Raw genomic sequence first — 21,777 nt, forward strand, 5'->3', positions numbered from 1 at the left:
AGTTTGGGAAGGAAACTGCCCCCAGCTACTGTATTACCCATACAAGGAACTTGGGCACATGGTGTTTATAGCTGACACCTCGGGACAGGGTGGCAGCAGCCCCACAGCCTGTGAACCTGACCCTGCTCCAGCACCCACTGCCAAACAGCAGTCTCTTTGGGCAAGCTGGCCCAAAAAACACCCCTAGGCCCCAAAATCCCAGCTCCACCACGCCTGGCAAAGGCAGAGCTGGGATTTGAAGGGAGATGCTGAGCAGCCCCAAGCCAGACCCCACTAATGGGAACCAGGTGGCCAGAGCCGTCCAGCAGCGCTCCCCTGGCACCAGGAGAGGCCCCCCACCCTGGGGATGCTCAGCTGGGGCCCCGAGCCCTCCCCAGCTGGTGGGTGATGCTGGGGAGCCTTCAGTCCTCCTCCTCCTCCTCGTCCTGCCCAGCTTTCAGCGCAGCGTTTCAGTGTTTTGCAATAACATGTTTGGCGGCAGCTGCCGGCGGTGGGAGCGGAGAGGTGTCTCCTGCGCCGCCGCGCTTCCCGGACGGGCTGGGAGTGTACAAAGGTCTCCAGCACAGACATCTCCTTTTAAAGGAACTGCTGAGCCCGCTGGCTCAAGTGCGCTGCGAGGCCTTGCTTGCTGCCTCTCTCTCTCTTTTTTTTTTTTTTTTTTTTTTTTTTTTTTTTTTTTCCTTTTATAAAAAAAGAAACTTAGCCCCCCCCATCCCTGCTCTCTCCCTCGTCGCGATGTGATGTCAGCCCCTCCGGTCCCGCCGCCCGTCCCCCCCCGGCTGCCGCCTCTCCCCCTCTTGCTGAGCACTGTGGCCAAATAAGGAGAACTGGATTGTAGGATCGAGCCAGCCGGCCAAGGCAGGGATGGCGGCAGGACGGGCCAGCGGCACCCCGGCTGTGCCTGCTGCTGGGGACACCCCGGCAGGGATGCAGGGTGCAAACCCCGCAGGGTTCGGGGATGGGAGGGCAGGGAACACAGGGATGGAGAGGGTGGAATAAGGGGACAGGCCAGGGGGAGCCTCACTCGTCCTACAGCTCAGAGCATCAGGGCTCTGTCCCCGTGGGCACCTACACTGGGGTGAAACTGCCTTGGTGCTGAGCCCTGGCTGGTCTCCCAGGACCCCCAGACATGGGGGAACCTGAGACTTCAGGTCAGCAGCAGCCCCCAAAGGCCTCAATGGTCTCAGACCCCACAGCAAACCCAGACCCCTCAGCAAACCCAGACCCCGGTGTCACAAAATCTCAGTGCCAGGGACCCTGCAGCCCAGTGCCAGCCCAGGACCCAGCAGCACCCACAGGGCTGTCATCAGCTCATCCTAACAGGGGAAAACCCCAAGAGCTGGCGCCGGAGGGTGACTTTACAGGGACTCACCAGACCCTCCCTGCCCTCCCTGATGGGTGATTTGGGGGCCAAGAGAAAAGCTATAGGGCTGGGAGCAAAACCACCACGGGGCTGGCTGGACCACTGCAGGCACTGTGCCCAGCGCCCCGGGTCACCGTGCCAGGCGCTGCCTGCACAGCCAGGGTGACAGCTGCCCCCACACCCTGCCTGTGACACACGCGTCCCCCTCCCTTGGAGCTCCCCTGCCCCATCCCACCCCGCTCCCCCTCCAGCAGGGAAATCCCAGCCCAGCCTTTTCAGGGAAGCTGGGAGAGGAGGGAGGGTGATGCTGGGGCCCCGGCCAAGGTGCGAGGAAGCAGCTCCTCCTCCTTCTCCTCCTCCACCGAACCTGCTTTTGGCCGGGACATTGGATTTCCTGGAGGGAGGGTGCATGCACCGCGCTGACGCAAGGCACGGCCGAGTGCCGCTCCACCCTGCCCTTACAAAACACCAACAACAGCAGCAATTAGGGAACCGGCACGGCTGGACAGCCTGCAGAGACCGCGGCCAGACCTGCTCAGCGCAGGCAAGGGGACCGGACCTGCCGGAAAATATGTCACCGGCAGGATCCTGCCTCCCAGCTGCTCCCCAGGGCAGGAAGACCCCCCCTCCCAGAGCACGGGCACCTCTGCAGGGTTTGGGCACCCCAGGACCACTGACCCACATCCCCGGGGAATGCTTGCCTACTCTGAGGATGCTCACCACCCTTGAGAGGGGATGGTCAGTGACAGCCAGGCCAGGAGGGTGTCCCCACTGCCAGCTCACTCACCCCTCATGCCCTGAATTTGTGGGGGGCACACGCAGGGTTTGCTCACCCCAGGACCACTGACCCACATCCCCAGGGGATGCTTGCTTACTCTGAGGATGCTCAGCACCCTTGAGAGGGGATGGTCAGTGACAGCCAGGCCAGGAGGGTGTGCAGCTCACTCGCCCCTCACACCCTGAATTTGTGGGGGGCACACGCTGCAGCCCACAGCTTCAGAGGGGGCTGGATGGTCCCCCAGTGGATGTGGTGCCCAGAGCAGGCAGGGGAGGATGCCTCCAGGGCAGGATGCCTCCAGGGCAGCCCTTATCTCCCTGCCAGGTCACAGCTGCTCAGGAGACTGGGATGGTGTTCCCACAGCTCCCAGGGCTTGGCCCCAGCACCAGGGGCAGGGGATGTGAGGGAAACCTGAGCAGGGAGGGGGGCTGCAGGCAGCCACCCTGTTGGGAGAGCTGCTTGGGGCTGGGGACCCTGCTAGAGCCACAGGAAACCTCCTCAAACCCTGTGAAAGCAAAGGGGGAGGCAAAGAGGGAAGGGCGCCTGAGAAATGGGTGTTTTGTGGCGGGTGAGGGAAGGAAATACTTTGGAGGCAGTCAGAGAAGCACCGTGGGCACCCTGTGAGTGCCAAAGGACAGCAGCAAGGTGCTGCTGGATCCAGCACAACCAGCCACGATAGGGATCGGCTCAGGGACGTGCAGGGTGGCACAGGGGTGGCACTTGGGGCTGGCAGCACGGGGACATTGTGACACGGGCAGAGGTGCCCGTCACTCCCACACTGCACCCAGACCTCATCCTTGAGCCGTGCTGCCGAGCTGGGGGACAGCATATCCCTCTTCCCCAGCATGGTCAGCCCCAAAAGCTCCATCCCATCTGGTGCACCATGAGGCTGTCTCACCCCCAGCAGCCCTTGCACTGCCCCAAACCTTTGTGTCCTGCCCAAACTGGGACAGGGGTGGTGGCTGTTGTCACAGCTTCTCCTCAAACCACCTGGAGCAGAGGACACGGTCACCAAGGGGTTTGCAGCACAGCATGTCCCCCGCTGGCACTGGCCAGAGGGACAAGGTGTGGGACAGAGCAGCCCCAAGGACCCCTTCTTACCTGGGGCTGCCCAGGTGGCAGGGGACATGGGGACAAAAGGACTCTGCAAAGGTGCTGGGGACACTGCGGAGGCAAAGAGCCCTGCAAAGACAGGGAGGGGGATCCAGCTGCATCCTGCCTCCATCCTGCCTCCCCGTGCAGGGGCCCAGGGCTGTGCAGCCCTTCTCCCTCCCCCCTGCACCCAGACCCCACGGCTAAAGGATAAAAGTTCATGACAAGCCTGGGCAGGACCAGCACAGAGCAGCTCAGCCCTGCACTGGCCCAGTGCCGCCTGCACCAGCCCTGTGGGGGAACACGAGGCTGCTGTCACCCCTCCCTGCCACCGTGACTGATGGCACCCACACTCTGGAGGCGAGGGGGACACGAGTCCCATCCTCCCTGGTGCTGAGTGTGCAGAGCTCTGTGAGCCATCAAAGCTGGGGCTCTAGGGCAGCCCAGCTCCTCGTGCCCTGGCACACCGGGGCTCAGTGAGGGCACAGCTGGGCTCTGATTCTGGCACTGATTTGTAGGCAGGCAGAGGTTTTTGTTAACACGCTCCTCGTTTCAGGCAGGGGAGCGCTGGCTGGGGCCATGTCCCTGCTCCTGCCTCTCCCCACCTGGTGACACGGCCAGGAGGAATGCTGCCCACACAGTCACAGGGCCACCAGCTCTGCAGAGCCCCTGGGAGGAAACCCAAAAGCTGTGGAGCTCCTGGGGGACGCCAGCAAGACCACAGCACACCAGAGAAGATGCTGCCATGTCCTCTGCAGTGCACAGAGCGGGATGCTCTCGGCTCTGCCAAGATGACCCTGCAGCTCTTCACAGGAGCCCCACATCCCTGGCACCTTGCCCAGGGACCCTCTGGGCACGCCGTGCCCCATTCCTGCAGGGAAACACCATCCTGGCTGGCACATGGCTGTGCCAGGGACAGCCAGAGCTCACCGAGGCGGGTGGCACGGCACGAGGGCGGCGAAAGGAGCTTTGTTTACATTGTGCTGCTCTTCCAAACAGCTCAGGCTGTGGTGAGGGATTCCCTGGCTCCTGGAGGGAACGGTGGCCACCCTGCTGTCTCCCACCCAGGTCTGCACCTCCCGACTGGCCACATCCTCTTTGAAAGGTCCCCTGGCACAGTCTGGGCACCCAGCCGGTGGCAGAGCCCCCAGTGCAGCAGGCCAGCTCCCGGTGAGACAGCCCAACTCATTTCCTCCCCTCTATCACTTCCTGTCCCTTCCGGCCTGGCGGGCGGCTCAGGAAGCAATCGGAGCGAGGAAACCGCAGGAAGCCACGTGGCAGCATCCCACCAGGGTCAGGAGGAGTGCCAGGGCTGCCCCCAGCTCCCCATGCCCTCCAGCCCCAGCTGGACCCCACCAGCCAAGGGTCCCCTGGCTCCCAGCAAAGCCCTGGGCTGGCAGGGATGTGGCTGGTCCTTGCTCAGCCATGTGAGCCTGAGGGATGCTCAGACCTCTCATCCCAGGGAGCTGTGGGTGAACAAAGAGAAAACGTGAGCCATTTGCCCCCAAAATATTTGGGGTACAGAGGAGGAAGGGGATGAGGCAAAGCCAGGGCACAGCTCCCTCCTAATGGCAGAATCATGGGCACCCACGCCAACCCCTCCATGCCCTCCTTCTCCCCAGTCCTGGCAGGGTGGCACAGCTGAGTTTCACCTTCTGGAGGACCTGAGCTGGTTTTGCTCGAGTCTTCAGGCTCAGGACCCGAGGGCAGAGGACAGACGGACACTGTAACCCGGCGTGCCTCCCTGGCCCAATTACACTGCCCTGCCCAGCCAGGACGGGGCGTTTCACCCAGCAGCGCATAAATAGAAAGCTTTTAGAGCATTAATTGCTCTCTGTGTTATGAAACGAGCTGGATGGAAACAACAGGGTTGGAGTTGCCTGCTGGGGATGGGCCACCCCCGTGCTGTCCCGTGACACCCCCAGAGCTGGTAGCCCATGGCACAGGCAGTGCTGGGCACAGCACCCATTGGGGACTGCTGAATTGGCCAAAATATATCCACCCCAGGATGCCTTCTCCTCAACATCCCCTGCAATGAGCTCAAGAAGTCCCGAGTCCTTGGGGACTCCCAGCTTGTCCCAAAGGGAAAATAAGAGTTTCTGGTGTCAGGGGAGCACCAGAGAAGCCTGGGTCAGGCAGTTCTGTGCCTGCAGTGGGACAGTGTCCTACCACTGGGGCCAGCCAGACCCCACCAGCCCTCCGTCCTGCTCCTAGGAGGAGAAACGCCTCCACAGAAGAGCTCCAGGTGCTGCTGACCCCATTTTATGCCATTGCAGCAGGGCCAGGGAAAACATCTCCCAGGGGACACTACCAGGCAAGGAGGAGGAGGAGGAGGAGGAGGAGGAGGAGGAGGAAGGCTGCAATGAATTTCACACCTGCCCCCAGCCTCCTCCGCCCCCGTGAAACCCAAGCCTGCCCAGGCAGCAGCTGTGCCCACTGCCCGCTCTGTGGCACTGCTGGAGCCCAGGGTCAGCACCGACTGCCACGCTCAGCTCCCAGCCAGAAAAACCCCGTGGGATGGGGGGAGTGAGAAGGGACTGGGGGGATCAGCTCCAGAGACACCGGGCAGGCATTACCACCCCAGCTGAGACACGGAGACGTCCCTGGCTGCCAGTCTGGCACAGAATGTGACACTGCACTGTCACCCCCGTGAGGGGGACACGCTTCCCTGCCCTCCTGCTCAAAGCAGTGCCCAGCTGAGTCCTCCAGGAGCTGCAACAGCAGGTACAGGCTGCCCTGCACAAACCCCATCCGTGATTTATTCCCAGAAAGGAATATTTTGATTTAGCACCATTTTGCTGCCACCACCCCCAGACAGTCCCAGGGAATCCTCGTGCGTGCCAGGAGTGTGCTGGGAGCCCGGGGCAGCTCATGGCCTTCCCCCAGCATCTCCTGCCACGGCCCGAGCCCGGAGCTGGAGACGGGCACAGCGACTCCAGCTCCCGCAGATTGAAAAATTGCCCTGGAATCCTTGGGGAGGAAAACTGCTAAAAATACATGAAGGCAGTATTCTTGGTAAAAGAAGGAGCTCCAGCGAGGAGCATGGCCCAAGAGTGCCAGAGAGCCCAGCACAGTTGTTAGACCCCTGCCCAGCACACTGGTGTCCAAACACCACAGCTGGATCCTGACAACTCTGCAGTGCCACCCAGGCAAGGCTGCAAGGGGTCACAGCAGCCACCCCATGCAAGAGCTGGAGCCCAAACTTGTGCCATGAGCTGGGCACAGGTGTTGGCAAGCAGGGAAAGCAGAACCCTGCCCAACTCATCTGCCAAGCACCCTGGCACAAAGCTGGGCAGGGAGAAGCAGGCTCTTGGAGAAGACCTTCTCTCCTGGGCAGGGAGAGCAGGGTCTTAAAGCAGACCTTCTCTCCTGAACAGGGAGCAGGGTCTTGGAGCAGACCTTCTCCCCCAGGAAAGGAGAAGCAGGGTTTTAGAGCAGACCTCTCCTGAGCAGGGAGCAGGGTCTTGGAGCAGACCTTCTCTCTGGGCAGGGAGAAGGAGGGTCTTGGAGCAGACCTCTCCTGGGCAGGGAGCAGGGTCTTGAAGCAGACCTTCTCTCCTGAACAAGGAGAAGCAGGGTCTTGGAGCAGACCTTCTCTCCCGGACTGTGAAGCGCCCAGATCTTCCTGCTAATAAAAACCCGACGCTCGGCTGGGTCGGCAGCTCGCATGCCTGCGTGCGGGTGTGCTTCTTCCTAAACCCGAATTGCCTAAGCCGGCGGGGGGGAGGCAGGAGCTGGCTGCCTCTGGGGGAAGGGCGAGGAGCTGGCATGGGAACGGCAGCCCATCCTCCACGCACCCGCGTCTGTAAACTTTGAACATCTTCCGGAGAGAAGTTAGTGGCTATTGTGAACAGCTGGATCTAATTTTACGAGGAGCGAGGAGGAGACAGTTGTGGGGAAATAATAAGGCTTGGCGCTCGCAGGCGAGGATCCCCGAGCCCGGCCAGCCTTCCTGCCTCCACCGCACTGCGCCGGGGGAGCGCTGGCGAGACGGTCACGGGGAAACTGAGGCACGGAGCAGCGCCCGCCTCCTGGATAACGCCAGCCGGGAATCAGGGCTTTGCCCTTGAGTGTTTCCCCGGCCCCACCGCCCCTCCAGCAGCCGGGGGGCACCTCGGAGCACCGAGGTGGGCTGGCAGCATCTTCAGAGCCACGGTGACCCCGCGCTCGCTCCCGATGCTCGGCGGTGCGAGTGCGACACCTCCCTCCGGCCGGCTGCTTCCCCGGAGGCTCTGCCCACCTCCTAAAATTAGCTGCAGGCCTGCTGTCCCCTCGGCGGCCACCCCCGGGGAGCTCTGCCAGCACACGCTCCGGGTCCCGATCCACGGCAGCAAAGGGGGAAGGGGATGGAGCAGCCTCCTCCATCACTCACACCTCGCCAGCCGGCACAGCCAGCGCTCCCCGCTGTCACCTCAGTGCCGCAGGAGCGAGCCCAGGGTGAGTCTGGGTCGGCTTCATGGAGCAGGGACCAGCACAGGCTGTGACACAGCCAGAGCCCCGCTGGGAGGTGGCAGCGGTGGGCACGCTGGGTTTTGGGGCTGCTGTTGTCTCATGGCAGTGTAATGGGGGATGCTGGGGGCGTTGGAGCATCACATCTGTTTGGGACGGGATGGGGGGACGAGCTCCATGGGGATTTGTGCTGCCAGGATGGGACGTGCCTCGTGCGATCGGTATTTCCCCAAATCCTTCACCCACAGGTACACTGCACCAGCGTGGAGCCCTATGTCAACACTGTCACCACAAGGCCACCATCTGCCAACCCCAAGAACGAGACCGTGGGGCTCACAGCCTGTCACCTCCAAAGGGCTCGGCCTCATGGGTTCATCAAGAAACCCTACCACGATCTGCACAGGCACCCAAAACAGCACCAGCACCACACGACCCCCTGCTCCCACCACCACGGCCAGGCTGACCGGCACCACGAGGAGTTTTTCCCGGGGCCCCTCGCTCCCAATTTCACAGGCGGGGAGAGCTGAAGCAGCGGGAGAGCTGCAGCAGCATGTCCAGACCCGCAGCGGGATCGGGACGCGCGATATCGCGCAGCCTGCAGCCGCTCCTGCCGTGTGCCCGCTGCAGGCTGGTGCGGGGCATGGCCCCGCCGGCTCACCCCATCATTACCTTCCCTCCCTCCTTCCCTCTCTCCCTCCCTCCCTCCAAAAAAACATTTCATAAGTCGCCACGTGACGGTGGCAATAGCGAACGCCCATGCGCTTCAGGTGTCTGCCCCAACCACAACACGCAGGTGGCCTGGGCTCGGCTGCCGCGGCTCCCGGCCTGGCCCCCACCCCAAATAACACCTTGGACAAACAGCTGAGGAGGTCAGGGCACGGCCTGGCCGCTCGGCAAATCCGCCGTGGATGGAAGCTCCCAGAACCAAGGGTGGTTGGTAATAGATGTAAACACTGCGCTGTCCCGGCTGCCCCTTGCCGTAACCATCAGGGATTTAATGAGAGAGGGAAGCTCCCAGAGATGGGATGTTTTTTGGAAAGCACCCGTCCAGTTCAGTGATGGAAGGAGAGATTTCAACCTTAAGAAGAGCCTCGGGATGGCTCTTGTCACACAGATCCCACAGCACCCCTGGTCAGGGTTTTGCTGCCCCTTCTCCCCTCCATTTCCCACTCCCACAGACAGAAGAAGAGATACGAACGTAGGAAAACACAATTCCCACCCCAAAACAGCCCAAAATTGCCCATTTATGCCCTTTCTGGCTGCACCCAGTCTCACCACCGAGCTCACCTGCCACCAGCCTCGTGCTCTCTGTGTGTTTGATGGGAGCTGCGCGGTTACTTGCTTTTTAATACATTAATTATAGCTGATTACCGCTGCCACCCCCACCTCCTCAGTGCCATGACCTGCTCACACACCGCCAGGAAAAGGCTCCTTCCTTGGGCACAGCGCCAGGGCCACCGGGACTCGCCTCCCAACCCACTTGGTGGTGGCAAGATGGGGATTAAAAGGCGATTAAAAGGAGATGCTGTTTCTGATATCATGATAAACAGCCACCGCATGGCATGGCAAATGGATGCAAGTCCCTTTTCTTGATGGAGCTGGAGGATTCTGCTTTGGAGGAAAGGGATTTTAGATGTGGGATGACTGCTGGAGGGTTATGCTGTCCAAAATGCCCTGGTTGAAACATCCCCCTACTCTGAGCTGCACCCCAATGTTGCAGCCACCAAGGGCAGGACGAGGCTCCTCGAAATCCCTGGGTGCCATTTTTAGAAGGTGGCTGGACCCGCTGCTTTCAAAGGGTTATTCCTGTCAGAAAATCCAGCGTGGTGCCAGCCACATGCCCACGGTGGGGAGGTAGCTGGGTGCTCGAGGTCCCTGGGGATGGCAATGTGCCCCTGTGCCACCCAGCTGTCAGGAGGAGCTGCTCAGCCCACAGCCATCTGCAGTCTCTTCCCATGGGAATGCTGACCCTATAACACCCAAACAGGGCCAAATCCAGCGTCTTCTCCCCATGGGACAGTCATGTTTGTCCTCTCTGGTGGGGAAGTGCTGGGGCACTGCCACAGTGACCACCACCTGCCCTGCCACCAGGGTTCCAGGTGGTGGTCACTGTGGCAGTGCCCCAGCACCCCACATTTCTACCCCCTACCCATTTCTCTTTTGGCTTCACCACTGAGTGACCTCAGCAAGCTCTCGCCCGCTTTGGGGACCCTCCTTCTCCCAGTCTTGTGGGAAACGACCCCCAAGGGGTGTGGGCTGTGAGGCCACAGAGGCCCCAGCTCCAGCGGGTGCACGGGGGGCACAGCAGCCTGGCAAACCCCAATTCCCCCCTCAGCATCCAGCGCCGGGGGGAGGCTGGCAGCCGGGCTGGCAGGGCCCCCCAGGGTGGCCGGGCACTGCCAATGCCCTGACTCACGACACGCACGTACCCGCGCGGGGTAAAGCGATAGGAGGGGAGAGAGGATGCCGGAGCCCAAAATACCCCGGCGTGCCTGACACAGGAGATTATCGCTTCGCTGACGGGACCATCGCCCAGCCCGGCCGGCCCCGGCTCCCTGCAAAGCACCAAAACCCCCAAAATCGCAGCCTTCACCTTTCCCCCTGCCAACCACCCAACAGCTGCGGGGTGCCCGCCACACCAGCCTGGCCACTGGTGTCATTTCCAGCTGGTTTCTCCCCAAACTGGTTTTTTTCTCAGTCAGTAGAAGCCAAATGTGTTGTATAGGGCCTGAGCGGTTTTGGGGTGTTGGAAGTGGGTGACTCTGTGAGGGCTTGGCCGTATTTTCCTTCCAAGGGGGTTAAGGGGAAAAAAAAAAACAACACCAAACCCAAGGAGGGTGTAAAAATAAAACAATAATAATAATAATAAAGATGACACACTGCTGAAAATTATACATCTAATTGCCGCCTTGTTAGCAAAGCACCCCTATGACGAGGCACAAAGTGTTTAGCACACACTCAGTGCGTGGTCATCCCCTACATGCGTGTGACACACATGTAGCGTGACACGCGGGTGACCCCGGGACCCTCCCGGGGGGCTCGGGCCGGGGCGGGCAACCCCCGCTCCGCACCGCCCCGAGGTGCGGGCACAAGGCCCCTTTGTCACCCCGGGGATGCAGCGCAGCCCCGACGGGGCGAACACCCCGCGACCCCACCGCGGGGGGAGCGAACAGCCCGGCCGTGCCCCCCCAGCACACACCCACCGAGCTGCCGGCCGGGGGGCGAGCGTGGCCGGTGCGACCCCGCCGCCCCCCGCCATCCGCCGGGAGGAAGGAGGGGCTGCAGGAGGAGGAGGAGGAGGCGGAGGAAGGGGGGTTGGGAGTCCCTTCCCGGCGAGCGCTTACCTGCTCCGTGCTCCGGAGGGGCTGGGCCGGCCGCGGTGCCGGGAGCGGGGCCGGGGCCGGAGCGGGGCCGGGGCCGGGCCGGGCCGGGCGGGCGGAGGAATGCGGGGAGCGCGGCGGGCTCCCGGGACCGCGCACCGAGCCAGGCGCAGCGACGGGAAAGTTTATGCGAGGGAGGAGCGGAAAGTTGGGAGTCAATCAGGAGGCGGCGGGGCCGGGCCGGGCCGCCTCCTCCTCCCCTAACCTCCTTCCCCACCTCCTCCTCCTCCTCCTCCTCCTCCTCCTCCTCCTCCTCCCGGCCCTTCCGTCGGGGCAGCGGGGACGCGGGACTTCCCTTCCACAGGGAGGTTTATTTTTTGGGAAAAGGCAGCCCTAGAGTTCGGCTCGGCCCGGCCCGGGTTATGGGAGCGCCCTCTATGAGCCTTCCTCGCCTTCCTCCTCTTCCTCCTTCTCCCTCCGGAATTCCCGGGATGCGGCTCTGGGATGCGGCCTTGGGGCATGAAGGTGCTGCTGGCCCGTCTTGTCGTGTCCCGTCCGCAGCCAGGCAGGGTCACCCGTGCACACATTCATCCCCTTCTGCACATCTTCATCATCCTCTGTGCCCACTCTTCATTCCCGCCCCCCTTCACTCACCGGCGTCCCTCTGCTCACCTCCATCCCCCTCTGCACATTTTCACTGTCTGCACGCTGTAATGCCCTGCCACACGTCTTCATCCTCCTCTTCCTTCCCATCCTGACACCCTCATCCCTCTCCTCATCCTCACACACACACATACACGCTCTCAGTCCCCTGCTTCCCACCCCGTTTCTCCCAGACACCCACCCCGTGGTGCCCAGGATGGGAATCCAGCCCACGCCGTTGGGATTTCTCAAGGGAATTCAGCCAGGATCCACGCCGTGGTCACTTCCTCCGAGCGAGCTGATGGGTGGTAATGTGCTAAGCCACAGCAAGCTGATCACATACAAATCCCTGGCCACGACCCAGCCTGACCATCAGCAACTGCAGCCCCAAAAGGGGCCCGGTGCCCCTGGCCACTGGGGCAGCACACGCCACAGGCCTGTGCCCCAGTACCCAAAAGCCCCGGAGATAAATCAGGGTGAGGGATCCTGCCAGCGCCCTGCTGGGAGAAGGGATGTTCTTTGCATCCCATTCCTTCCAGAAACATATTTTTCTAATTTTCATCATGAGCTTGGTTGTATTCGAGCGTTTTGGGACAAGACAGCCAATGCTTCAGTCCGTGAAGTGACAGGCTCTGCAGCATCCAGCGCATTCAGCAATTGTGTGTGATTCATAAAGCCATATCGCATTCTTCCACCCTTGGCCTGCTGCTAACTTGTAAGAAATCTGGACCAAAAACTGCAACAAAATGGCTGCTATTCTCCAAGGGCTGTTCAGAGCCTCGTTACTCATCCCTTACTTGGGCAAAAATGACATTGAGTGCTCCTGCAGATGACAGCCTTAATTGAGTTCAATAGGAGTTTAGGCTGAGTAAGGCATGAGCAAACAAGTGTGCATTAGCCCATGAATAAAAAGCCTGATCCACAAATGTTTAGGAACACATGTAACACCGAGCAGGGGAGTGCTGAGGGGGTCCCTGCTGCTCTGGCCTTGCCATTGGGGCAGGGGTCTGGCTACAGCATCCAGCACAACAGATAGCGATGCTGGGATGAGCTTGTTCAGAGGCCCAAAGATTCAAGGCTGGCACAGTGGCTTGTTTCCATTCTGCCTCTTAATTTTTATTTATTTTCCTCCTTCAGAAGTCCACAGTCCTTGTTTCTGCTATTTTTTTGTCCACTGGTGGGAACAGCAACTTCCTTTCTCAAATTATAATATAAAAGAGCTGCAAGCTACAACGCCATAAATAATATTTTCTTATGGCCAGAACATCCAAGTCTAGGCAACACACCAAGAACAGCTACAACATTGTAAAACTCCAACACTTCTCCAGAATGGATTCACTAATTAAAAAATTACTCCTTTTAAAAAGCAGTTGAAAAATATTGGCGTTCCCATTGCCGCCTGTCGCTTGCTGCATGGAGGAGCCCATCGTGCAAAGCCACAGCTGAGCTAGCCAGCAACGTCTGCCTTTCCCTCTAAAAAATGTCACCAAATAAACAGAAGGGGAGGGGGAAGGAAGACGAGAACACCTCATTGCAATCACTTCTTTAATTAATTAAAGTTCTGCCACTTCAAAGTGGAGAGAGATCGCCCATGGGGCCATGGCAGCTCGCTGGGATCCAAACATCTCCAGCCCTTCCACTGCTGGACAAGGACATTCCCCACCCACAGCCCCAGGATGTACCAGCCCTTCCCTCCCTCCTCAGGCTGCCTGCCCAGTGGGGCATTTTCCACCTGGAACCCACAGAAATATCTGTCAGCCTCCCCAGGAGAGCAGGGCTCAGAGCTGGCTGCACGGAGCCCCCAAACCCCAGGGGTCTGCAGGAGAGGGAGAAGCCAGAGGTTGGAGAAGAGCCCCCACATCCACCTTCCTGCTCAGCATCTCTGCCCTCATCAGCAGGGGATGAACCATGGAGAGAGCCACCAGCACTGCAGTGACACTGCTCCTGGTGAGGATGTGCTGTCAGCAGCGAGGTGGGGCCTCATTTTTTTCCTCCCCTTTGCCTTATAAGCACCTCTGCAAAAATAAAACTCATTTCCCAGGAGGTTCCCTTGAGGAGCTGACGACAGTCACCTCTGGCCACTAGCCACACTTGTGCCCCTGCACGAGCACTTTGTGGGGTTAAATTCACACCTACAGCACCAGCACCCCTAAAATGAACCTTCACAAACCTCAAATCTCACACTGCAGGGAAAACATCATCCCCGGGGATTGAGGAAACCCTTTCTCTAAGGAATACACAGACTTTGGACTCAAACACCATTGATAAGGCTCTTTCTTCTTTTTTTTTTTTTATCTTTTCTTGCAGCAAGCATTCCTTTCACACCCACGCACACCCCAGCATCCTCAGCCATTGGTCTGCCGGCGCATCCGTCACACTTTCCGCCGGCCAAAGCAGATACACATTTCAACTGCTTCCATCCCTCATCTCCTCTGGTGTTAACAGCCAGCGCAAACAAAGGGCCCGAGGATCCATCGCCCTATTAAATTGTTTTCGTTTGTTCCTTCTGCCACAGTTGGTTTGCGTTAGGGGGTTTGTGGAAGGGATTTCGGGTGGGCGGCTGAGGCAGTGGCTGCTCTGACATCGGGTGACACTCAAGGGACACCCGTGACAGGGATTTTGCTGAACTGGAAGGGTTTGCAAGCAACAGTGGGCAAATGGAAACTTTTTGGGTGAGGGGATGGAGAATCAACCTGGGGAGCAGCTGGGATAACAGCAGCCAGAATTTGGGGAGCACAAACCCCTCTCTCTCACCCGGCTGCTTCTTTTCTCCTTGCACTGGAGGAAATGGGGACAAGCATGAGCTCAACCGTTAGCTGAGCTCGTCCCGATTTCAAACAGATGTTGGGTTTGTGGCTGGATTTGGGCAGAAAGCTCCTGCTTTCCCCACATTTGCTGGCCATACCTCGTCAGGGAACTGCTGTGGCTGGTTCTCCCTTCAGCTCACAAGATGTTCTCTGAGCTCGCTGTGTGGGGAATGGATGATGTCCCACGTGGGCTGGCTTGTCCCCAAGCTGTCCACCTCTGCCTGCCCCACCACGAGCATCTGCCCAGGAATCGTGAAGCCCAGATTCATACAGCTGGGAACATCTGCAAAGCCACTGGGGCAGATGTTCACCAGTGGTCCAGCAGCTCATGGTCCCCTGTCACTGTCATCTGTCCTCAGCTCCAGGCTCAGCCCACGGGGATGTTGCAACACTGCCCAGAGAGGATGAGCATCCCTCTTGCACAATCACATCCTTCTCATCCATCTGCTCCTCAGCCTTTCTGCTGCAGCTGCCTCTCAGCTGCATTGACTTGGGGGGCTCATTTCACCCCCAGAATGGGGAAACAACCCCTTTGTGTCCCAAGGAGGGAATCTCACACAGTTCTGGAGTCAGTGTGTGAGCTGAGCGGGTGAGAAACAGCACCAGAGAGCTGAGGATGGCATCTCGGGGTTCCTTGGCACGTCCCCATTTTTTCTCACCACTGAATTAATCAGATTTGTTTGTGCAGCCAAATCCTCACCCCATAACTGGTGAAACTGGGGGCATGAGCGGTCCTGCTCCCAGCGAGCTGCCTCTCTCCAGCACCTGCTGACAGGGGATGGCACCTCCTGCCCCCCACCTCTCATGAGCAGAGAGCACCAGCGAGGCAGCTGTGGGGACACCTGGAGGGGCATCCCGGGGTGAAGGGGCAGCGAGGGCTGAGGGCACGGGGAGCTCAGCAGGGCCCGTCTGGGTGCTGAGCGTGACTCAGCACCACACCACACCTCATGAGTCACTCCACTGCTTCCTGGTGCACCCTGAGTTTTCTCTTCCAGGTCTCTCCTGGCAGCTGGGCCACCTGCCAGCAATGCAAGCTCTGCCTCACGTGCCTGCCAGCCCTCCCCTGCTGGCACTGTCACCCCTCGGCACGTGCCCGCGTGCTGCCGGTGCCAGGCTGCTGCTTAGGGCCCCAAAGCCCCAGCAATTTCTGGGCAGCCAGGTGAGACCCAGTGGGTACAAACACGCCGTGGGCACCAGCCATTCACTCACACCAGGGCAAAATGGGGGAAAAGAAAGGTTTTGTGCTTGGTGGGCAACGAGCTGGGACAGGGGCTTTAGCTGGGAGCTCAGGCAGAGCCCACCTGCATATGGGCAGGGATGAGGAGACACAAAGTGAGGAGACCACCTCCCCCCTTCTCAATGGGACGCTGAGCATAAACCATAATAAACAAACAAAAAACCAAAAAAAAATCCAAAAGAAGAAAAAAAAAACAAAAACGGGGGTAGGGTGGATGAGTTTCCGGGATCTGAGTCCAATGGGATGAGACAGGGATTGCAGTCAGCCTCATCTGCTGAATATGAATACACCTCCAGCCTGGCTCTGCCATCACCCCAGCCCAGCGATTTGCCCCGAATTTGCCTGGAGGGGCAGGGTGGCTGCAGCTGGGTGAGCATCCCACAGCACTCGGTGGGCACCAGGTGCCTTGAAGCACGCCAGGAACAGCCGTGACTGCAAGAAGGTGGAAGTGCAGGGAGCGGAACAGGACGGGGCTGCAGGAGCAGCCCCGGTGGTCCCGGCAGCCCCGGTGTCCCGGTGCTACTCGCAGGCCAGCTTCCCATCGAAGCTGGAGAGGGCGATGGCGAAGGCCTGCAGGGCGCACAGGGGGTAGTTGTAGTCCATGGTGAAGGCGTCGTCCGCCACCCGCCCAAACTGCATCACGATGTAGTCAGCTGCGGGAGAGAGGGCGAGCCACCGGCTGTCACCTGCGCGCCCAGCCTGCCTCTGCCTGTCCCCAGCGAGCCAAAAGGAGCTGCCCACGCAGCCCCGGCCCAGCTCAGCCCCGTGCCTGCTGTGCTGTGCTGCAGCACGGATCGCTGAAATGCAGCGTTTTGCTGTCTGCCTACAGCACAACCCTGCCTGGGTGCCACAGCCCCCCAAAGGGACAGGGACCCCACTCACCCCACCCCCCCACCGTGGGATTGCTGCTGCTGGAGGGCGGGTGACAGGAAATCTGTAAAAATAACCAGGGGCCCTCAAGAGGCTTTTTCTGTCCCGTAACCCAACACCCCGGAGGCCAAGGGCTTCTGACTGCGCCGGACAGGTGACGAGCAGCCGCATCCAGGCAGAGCTGCTGCCACCCCTGAGGGACTGTCCCCGAGGCTCAGTGAGCCTGCCAGGGCGCTGGGGACAGTGCTCTGGGCTGAGTGGGTGGCTGGAGTGTGCTGGGGGCTCAGCACCCCGCAGGATCTGTCCTTGCCCTAGAGCTGCCTGGCAATAGGAGCCCCACACCCTGCCAGTGCCGGGGCCCAAGGGCAGCTCCTGCAGGGAGACCTGCCTGGCTTCATCCCAGCTCCAGCAAAGGCAGGCAGGACTCCAGAGCATGAAAAAGCTGAACTTCAGCAAAAACACTGGGTGCTGGGGCCAGCTCATGGGGCAGTGCCCCCCACCCTATCCCCTGTCCCAGCTTACGGTCACTGCTGTGCACGATCTGGAAGTTTTTGACGGAGGCGTGGGTGACCCGGCCGTGGAAATTGAGGACGTAGGACTGGGTCTCGTCGTTCCACACTGGGGCTTTGTTGTGCAGCTCGATCACGTTGTCCATGTTCCTGTTCTGCCATCGCATCAGGAGCCCGTCGTTGTCCTGGGGAGGGGAAAGAGGGAGGGGAGCAGAGTTGGGGTGACCCCTGCAGAGCCCTGCCACCTCCCTGTGGCATCCTGGGGGATGCTCTGTAGCAGTACCCAGCTGGAAATGGGATCTCTCATGGGGAAAAAGACACCATGTCTCCCACCTCCGGGAAACACCTTGAATTTCAGGGACACCTGAAAGCCTCTCCATGCCCCAAGATGGGTAAAATCCAAGGTGGGGCCCAGCAAACCCAGCTCCCAAGGAATTTCTCCCAGTCTGGCCCCTGACTTACATTCCGTGGCCGGATGGGCACCCTCTCACAGTCAGCATTCATCCCAGGGATGATGACAGTCATCTTCCGGGGGCCTTTGAACCCTAAAACGTTGGTCTCCTACAAGACAAACCCCGTCCCTAAAACCAGCCACCACCGCGGGTTACAGCCTCCCACGGGGGCTGAACGCGGGCTCGGGGGTGGCTCCAGCCCACCCCACACCTCTGCAAGCCCCAGGGGAGGGGTGCAGGGTGGGAACCCCTGTCTCCCTGCCCGGGAGAGGCGGGAAGGGGGTCCCTGTGTGCTGCTCTTACGTAGACCACGGCTGAGAGCTCCTGCCGCACGTTGGACCAGTCAGCGTTGGCCCTGTCGGGGTTGGCGCCGTTGTCGAACACGGTGAACCTCGTCCCCATCAGGTTGGATCTGCAAGGGTGGCACGTGGCCGTGGCTGATGCCACCGAGTCCCCTGTGCCCCCTCTGTGGCCTCTCTCCAGGCACAGCCTTGGTTTTGGTCTGGCTGCAAACCCGCGGTGCTGCTCCCCGCCAATGCCGACCTTCCCACCCTCCAGTGATTTTCTTGGGTTCAAGGAGCCCCCAGATCGGGGTGTGACAGGGTGCTGCCACCACGGGGACCCCCAGCACTGCTGTGTGGCTGCTGGCAGTGCGGGCTGGGACTTGCCAGGTGCCTTTTCCAGCCATGACCTGTCTGCTGGGAGGAACCGGCCAAGCTTGTTTTCCCCTCTCAGCCCCCCACCACTCCTCAGGTCAGACACGGCAGTGGGAAATGCTGAATTTAACCTCCTGTCTGCTCCAGCCATGGCTTGGGACAGCCTGTAAGTCATGAGGGGGAAGAGGGTGCTGCAGAAACGGGGTGCCACCAAAGTGGGGTGCCAGCTCTGCTCCTACCTCAGCTTCCCAATGAAGTTCTCTCCACCCCGTGACAGGTCAGTGGGGTCGATGGAGATGAGGTAGTTGGAGGTTTTGCTCTTCTTACGCTTTCTCCCAGCGAGGAGGAACACCTGGTAGAGCAGTGGCACCATGTGGGAATGGGACATTGTCACTGCTGTCCCCCAACAAGTCACTGCCATGACCTTGAGCAAGCCATGAAGATGATCCCCAAAACACTGTCTGCATTACAGGGCAGGAGGGGCTGAGCCCAGCCCAGCTTTAGCACGGCTCTCGAGCCACTGTTAGCTCATCCTCCCAGGCACCACCCACGGGAGCTGCAGGACAGGGGAGCAGCCTCATTCAGGACGCACAGAGGGGCGAGGCAAGCATCCCCCAAACCCTGAGGCTGCTCTCTGGGATGGATGCCTCCACGCCCCCACCCCAAATCACCTTCTTGTCGTTGTCCAAGTGCAGGTAGTAGGTGGGGTAGAGCCCCCTGTCCATGCCCTTCTTGTCCCGTGTCACCCGGCACTTGACGGTCACGCCCTGCGGCGCCGGCTGCAGCACGAACTCCTCCAGGTTGTCCACCTCGATGGCAGGGGACGGCGGCCTCTCCTCCTTCTGCTGCTGCGTGAGAGGGGATGGTGACCCCAGAGCCCCCCTCCCTCCCCACTCATTGCTCCTCGCTGTCCATCCCCCCCGGGCTGTGCGGCTGGTGGCTCTGGGGACACTCTGGTGGCTCTCACCAGGGGATGCTGCAATCCTCCTGACCTGCCCTGAGGGGAAGAGCTGCTCTTCTCCCACCCTGAGGGGTTCCCCGGGCTCTGAGGGGTCTTTTGTACCTTCTTTGATTTCTTTGCTTTCCCCTTCTTGTTGGAGTTTTTCTGCTGGGTCTCTGGGGTCTCCTCCTCACTCTCAGCCCCTTTGGGAGGAACTGCTGGCAGGAACAGGTAGGGACACAGGAGGGAGAAAATCCTGACTCTACTGAGCCCCAAAATCAAGCTCAGCACAGACCAGTGCCAACATCAGTGACTGTAACCCCCTGTGCATGGCCAAGCTCCCTGCACCCCCAGAACCCACCACGCCCCAGTGCTGGGCTCTCACCTTTCTTTTTGGATTTTCTCTCTTTTGGGGGGTCCCCACCAGTCTGAAAGAGGGATGCTGGGTTTTTCTTCTTCTCTGACCTAATGGGTTTGGTGCTGGAGTCGGAATCATCCTCCTCATCACTGCTGGTGGCAGCTGTGAGGGACACGGGGGACATGTCACACAACTCTGGTGATGCCATCAGGCAGCAGGACTGCCTGCCACTCCTCCTGTTCATCCCATACCTTTCTTCTTGCTTTTCTTCTCCTTCTTCACCTGGAACACGGACATGGGCTCCTTCTTGGTGCTTTTGGCAGGTTTGGCTTTGCTGTCAGGGTCGCTCTTGTCTTCTGCTGGGACAGAGGAGCTGATGAGCAGCCAGCCAGGGGATGGGGACAGTGATGGGGACAGGGTCGGAGCAGCAGAAGGGGCTGAGCTGGGGGGAGATTTTTGGGAGGGGGCGATGGCTCTGCAGCCCCCTGAGCCTCCGGGACAGTGAAGGCACCTCCCTCCTCCAGCAAGGACAGATCCCAGAGCTGAGCTTAAGCCATCCCTGTCCCCTGGGCACTCACCCTTCGTCTTCAGCTTCTTCTCCCCCCCGCCGGAGAGGGGCTCTTTGGGGAGCTTCTTCTTGAGCTTTTTCGGCGGGTTTTTATTCTCCACCTCTTCTTCTTCCTCTTCCTCATCCTCCTCATCCTCAGCCGGCTCTGCCCGGAGGTGACCGCGGCATCAGCCAGCACAACCAGCACACCCAGCACAACCGGCTGTGGCAGCGGGGTCCCCCAGCGGGGTCCCCCAGCCAGGAGGGGCCGTCCCCGGCCGAGCGGGGCTGCCGCTGTCCCGGCCGTGCCCAGCCGCAGCCAGAGCGCTCTCTCGCGGCCGCAGCCGAGCCGAGCCGAGCCGAGCCGAGCCGCTTCTCGCTGCAGTGTCACCTCCCCAGGAGGGTGTCACCCCCTCTGCCCCTCGGTGCCAGCTCCCCGACCAAGGCAGCGAGCGCAGCCCCCCCGCCACATCCCCGTTCCGCCCAGCTCCGCAGATGGGTTTAGGCAAAAAGCTGTGCCGGGATGAGCAGAGCCCCACAGAACCCCAGCTGAGCCCCAGCTGAGCCCCAGCAGGCACTGGGAGCACCCCCGGCACTACTGGGACCTGGTACAGGGGTGGTTGTTGGGTGTTGCCCCCACACCTTGGGGTTTCTTGGAGCCCTTGGGCACTTGGGAGCGGGGAGCCAGGCTTTCCTTCTTCTTCCGAGGCTCCTTGGTGAATTTGGAGGAGGGGTCCCTGTCGCTCTCCTCCTCTCCCTTCTCCTCCTTCTTCTTCCTCACCTTCTTCACCCCTGCATGTTTCAAGAGATGCCCACGATGAGAGTGCCTCGGGTGCAGGGTGGGGGTCCCCATTTCCCCCATTTCCCCGGGGTGTGGGGTCTGTGCTCACCCTGTGCCGGGGCTGGGGGCTCCTCTGCAGCCCCTGCCTCACTCAGCTTCTTCACCCGTGGCCGCCGTGGTTTGGCCTCAGGATCCAGCCCGGGCTCCTGCCTCTTCTTCTTCAGCTTCTGCCCTCACCCTGCAGAGGTGGTGCCAGCCTCAAACACCTTTTCCCTCTGCCAGGGAACCCCTGCTCAGTCAGCACTGGGTTCCTTCCAGAAATGCAGCCAGGCTTTGCCCTGGCCCAGCTCGGGACACACTGCCACCTTCCACAGTGTCACTTACCATGGGGCACCCCCGAGGAAGGCAGAGGGAGGGAAACACAAAGGCCTGTTAGCAGACAGACAGAACACCTGCCCTGGGACAGCCCTGCAGGTGAGGGATGGGTGATGGTGCTGCTGTGACACCGTGTGAGCACAGAGGGACAAATCACACAGAGACCCTGGCTGGGAGCCATGCTGGGCACTGGTGACCACTCTGGGCACCTGAGCTGGGACAGGGGACACAGGGAGGGGCAGCCAGCCTGGACTGTCACCTCCATCTGCTCTCACACCCACAAGAAGCTCCTGTGCATGGCAAGGAGGTCAGCAGGAGCAGGGAAGCAGCAGGATTAGGCACAGCATACCTAATCCTGGTTAGCTGGGGCTATAAATAACCCCGATTTACCAAATACAGAGCATGTGGGTCAGCACCTGCCTCTGGGCAGGAGGTATTTGGGGAGTGGGTGTCAGCTCAGGGCTCTCAGAAAGTGATCTCAGCAAATCCAGGTGCACTGAGGCTTCTGCTGCCTGGCACAGCATCTTCCTCCCCGCAGGGCTTTCCCTTCTCCCACGTGCTCCACGGCAGTGTGCGAAGGTGTTTTGCAAAAAGTGGGATC

At 60.5% G+C, this 21,777-nt stretch overlaps 2 protein-coding genes across 10 annotated transcripts in view; both read right to left on the bottom strand.

Annotated features, from left to right (window-relative positions):
• The window catches only part of TEAD3 (TEA domain transcription factor 3), a 25,703-nt gene extending 14,539 nt beyond the window's left edge, over positions 1-11,164 (bottom strand). For 2 of the 6 annotated variants that reach the window (XM_039695744.1, XM_039695740.1), the window contains exon 1: positions 11,027-11,164. The gene's annotated coding sequence lies outside the window, so the exon portion shown is untranslated. Of the gene's footprint in view, positions 1-339; positions 528-11,026 lie in introns of those variants that run through there. The other 4 variants (XM_039695743.1, XM_039695746.1, XM_039695745.1 and 1 more) reach the window with 4 other exon arrangements.
• Positions 11,165-13,075: 1,911 nt separating this feature from the next.
• TULP1 (TUB like protein 1) lies at positions 13,076-21,514 on the bottom strand. Of its 4 annotated transcripts, none has more exons than XM_039695952.1 (13): positions 21,436-21,514; positions 20,911-21,028; positions 20,663-20,812; positions 20,052-20,186; positions 19,725-19,829; positions 19,501-19,635; positions 19,239-19,330; positions 18,847-19,020; positions 18,415-18,527; positions 17,823-17,931; positions 17,530-17,628; positions 17,081-17,252; positions 13,076-16,341 (listed from the first exon to the last, which is right to left on the bottom strand). In XM_039695952.1, the coding sequence occupies exons 1-13, from the start codon at positions 21,439-21,441 to the stop codon at positions 16,208-16,210; spliced, it is 1,542 nt and encodes a 513-aa protein (XP_039551886.1). In that variant the 5' UTR covers positions 21,442-21,514; the 3' UTR covers positions 13,076-16,207. The 4 variants fall into 4 exon arrangements, with proteins under 4 accessions (XP_039551886.1, XP_039551884.1, XP_039551885.1 ...); XM_039695950.1 differs by having other exon boundaries at positions 18,847-19,023; XM_039695951.1 differs by having other exon boundaries at positions 19,239-19,333.
• Between the last annotated feature and the right edge of the window lie 263 nt (positions 21,515-21,777).

Source organism: Passer montanus, unplaced genomic scaffold (assembly GCF_014805655.1).
Source record: "Passer montanus isolate IOZ18808 unplaced genomic scaffold, ASM1480565v1 scaffold93, whole genome shotgun sequence".
Classification (NCBI taxonomy): Eukaryota; Metazoa; Chordata; class Aves; order Passeriformes; family Passeridae; genus Passer; species Passer montanus.

Bases quoted from the DNA above. Each gene is read 5' to 3' on its own strand.
- TULP1 (XM_039695949.1), bottom strand. The intron at 19,830-20,051 runs GTGAGTGCCCAG...CTGTCCCAGCAG, and splicing joins GAAGAAGCTGAAGACGAAGG to AAGACAAGAGCGACCCTGAC. The intron at 18,528-18,846 runs GTGATTTGGGGT...CTGCTCTACCAG, and splicing joins ACTTGGACAACGACAAGAAG to GTGTTCCTCCTCGCTGGGAG.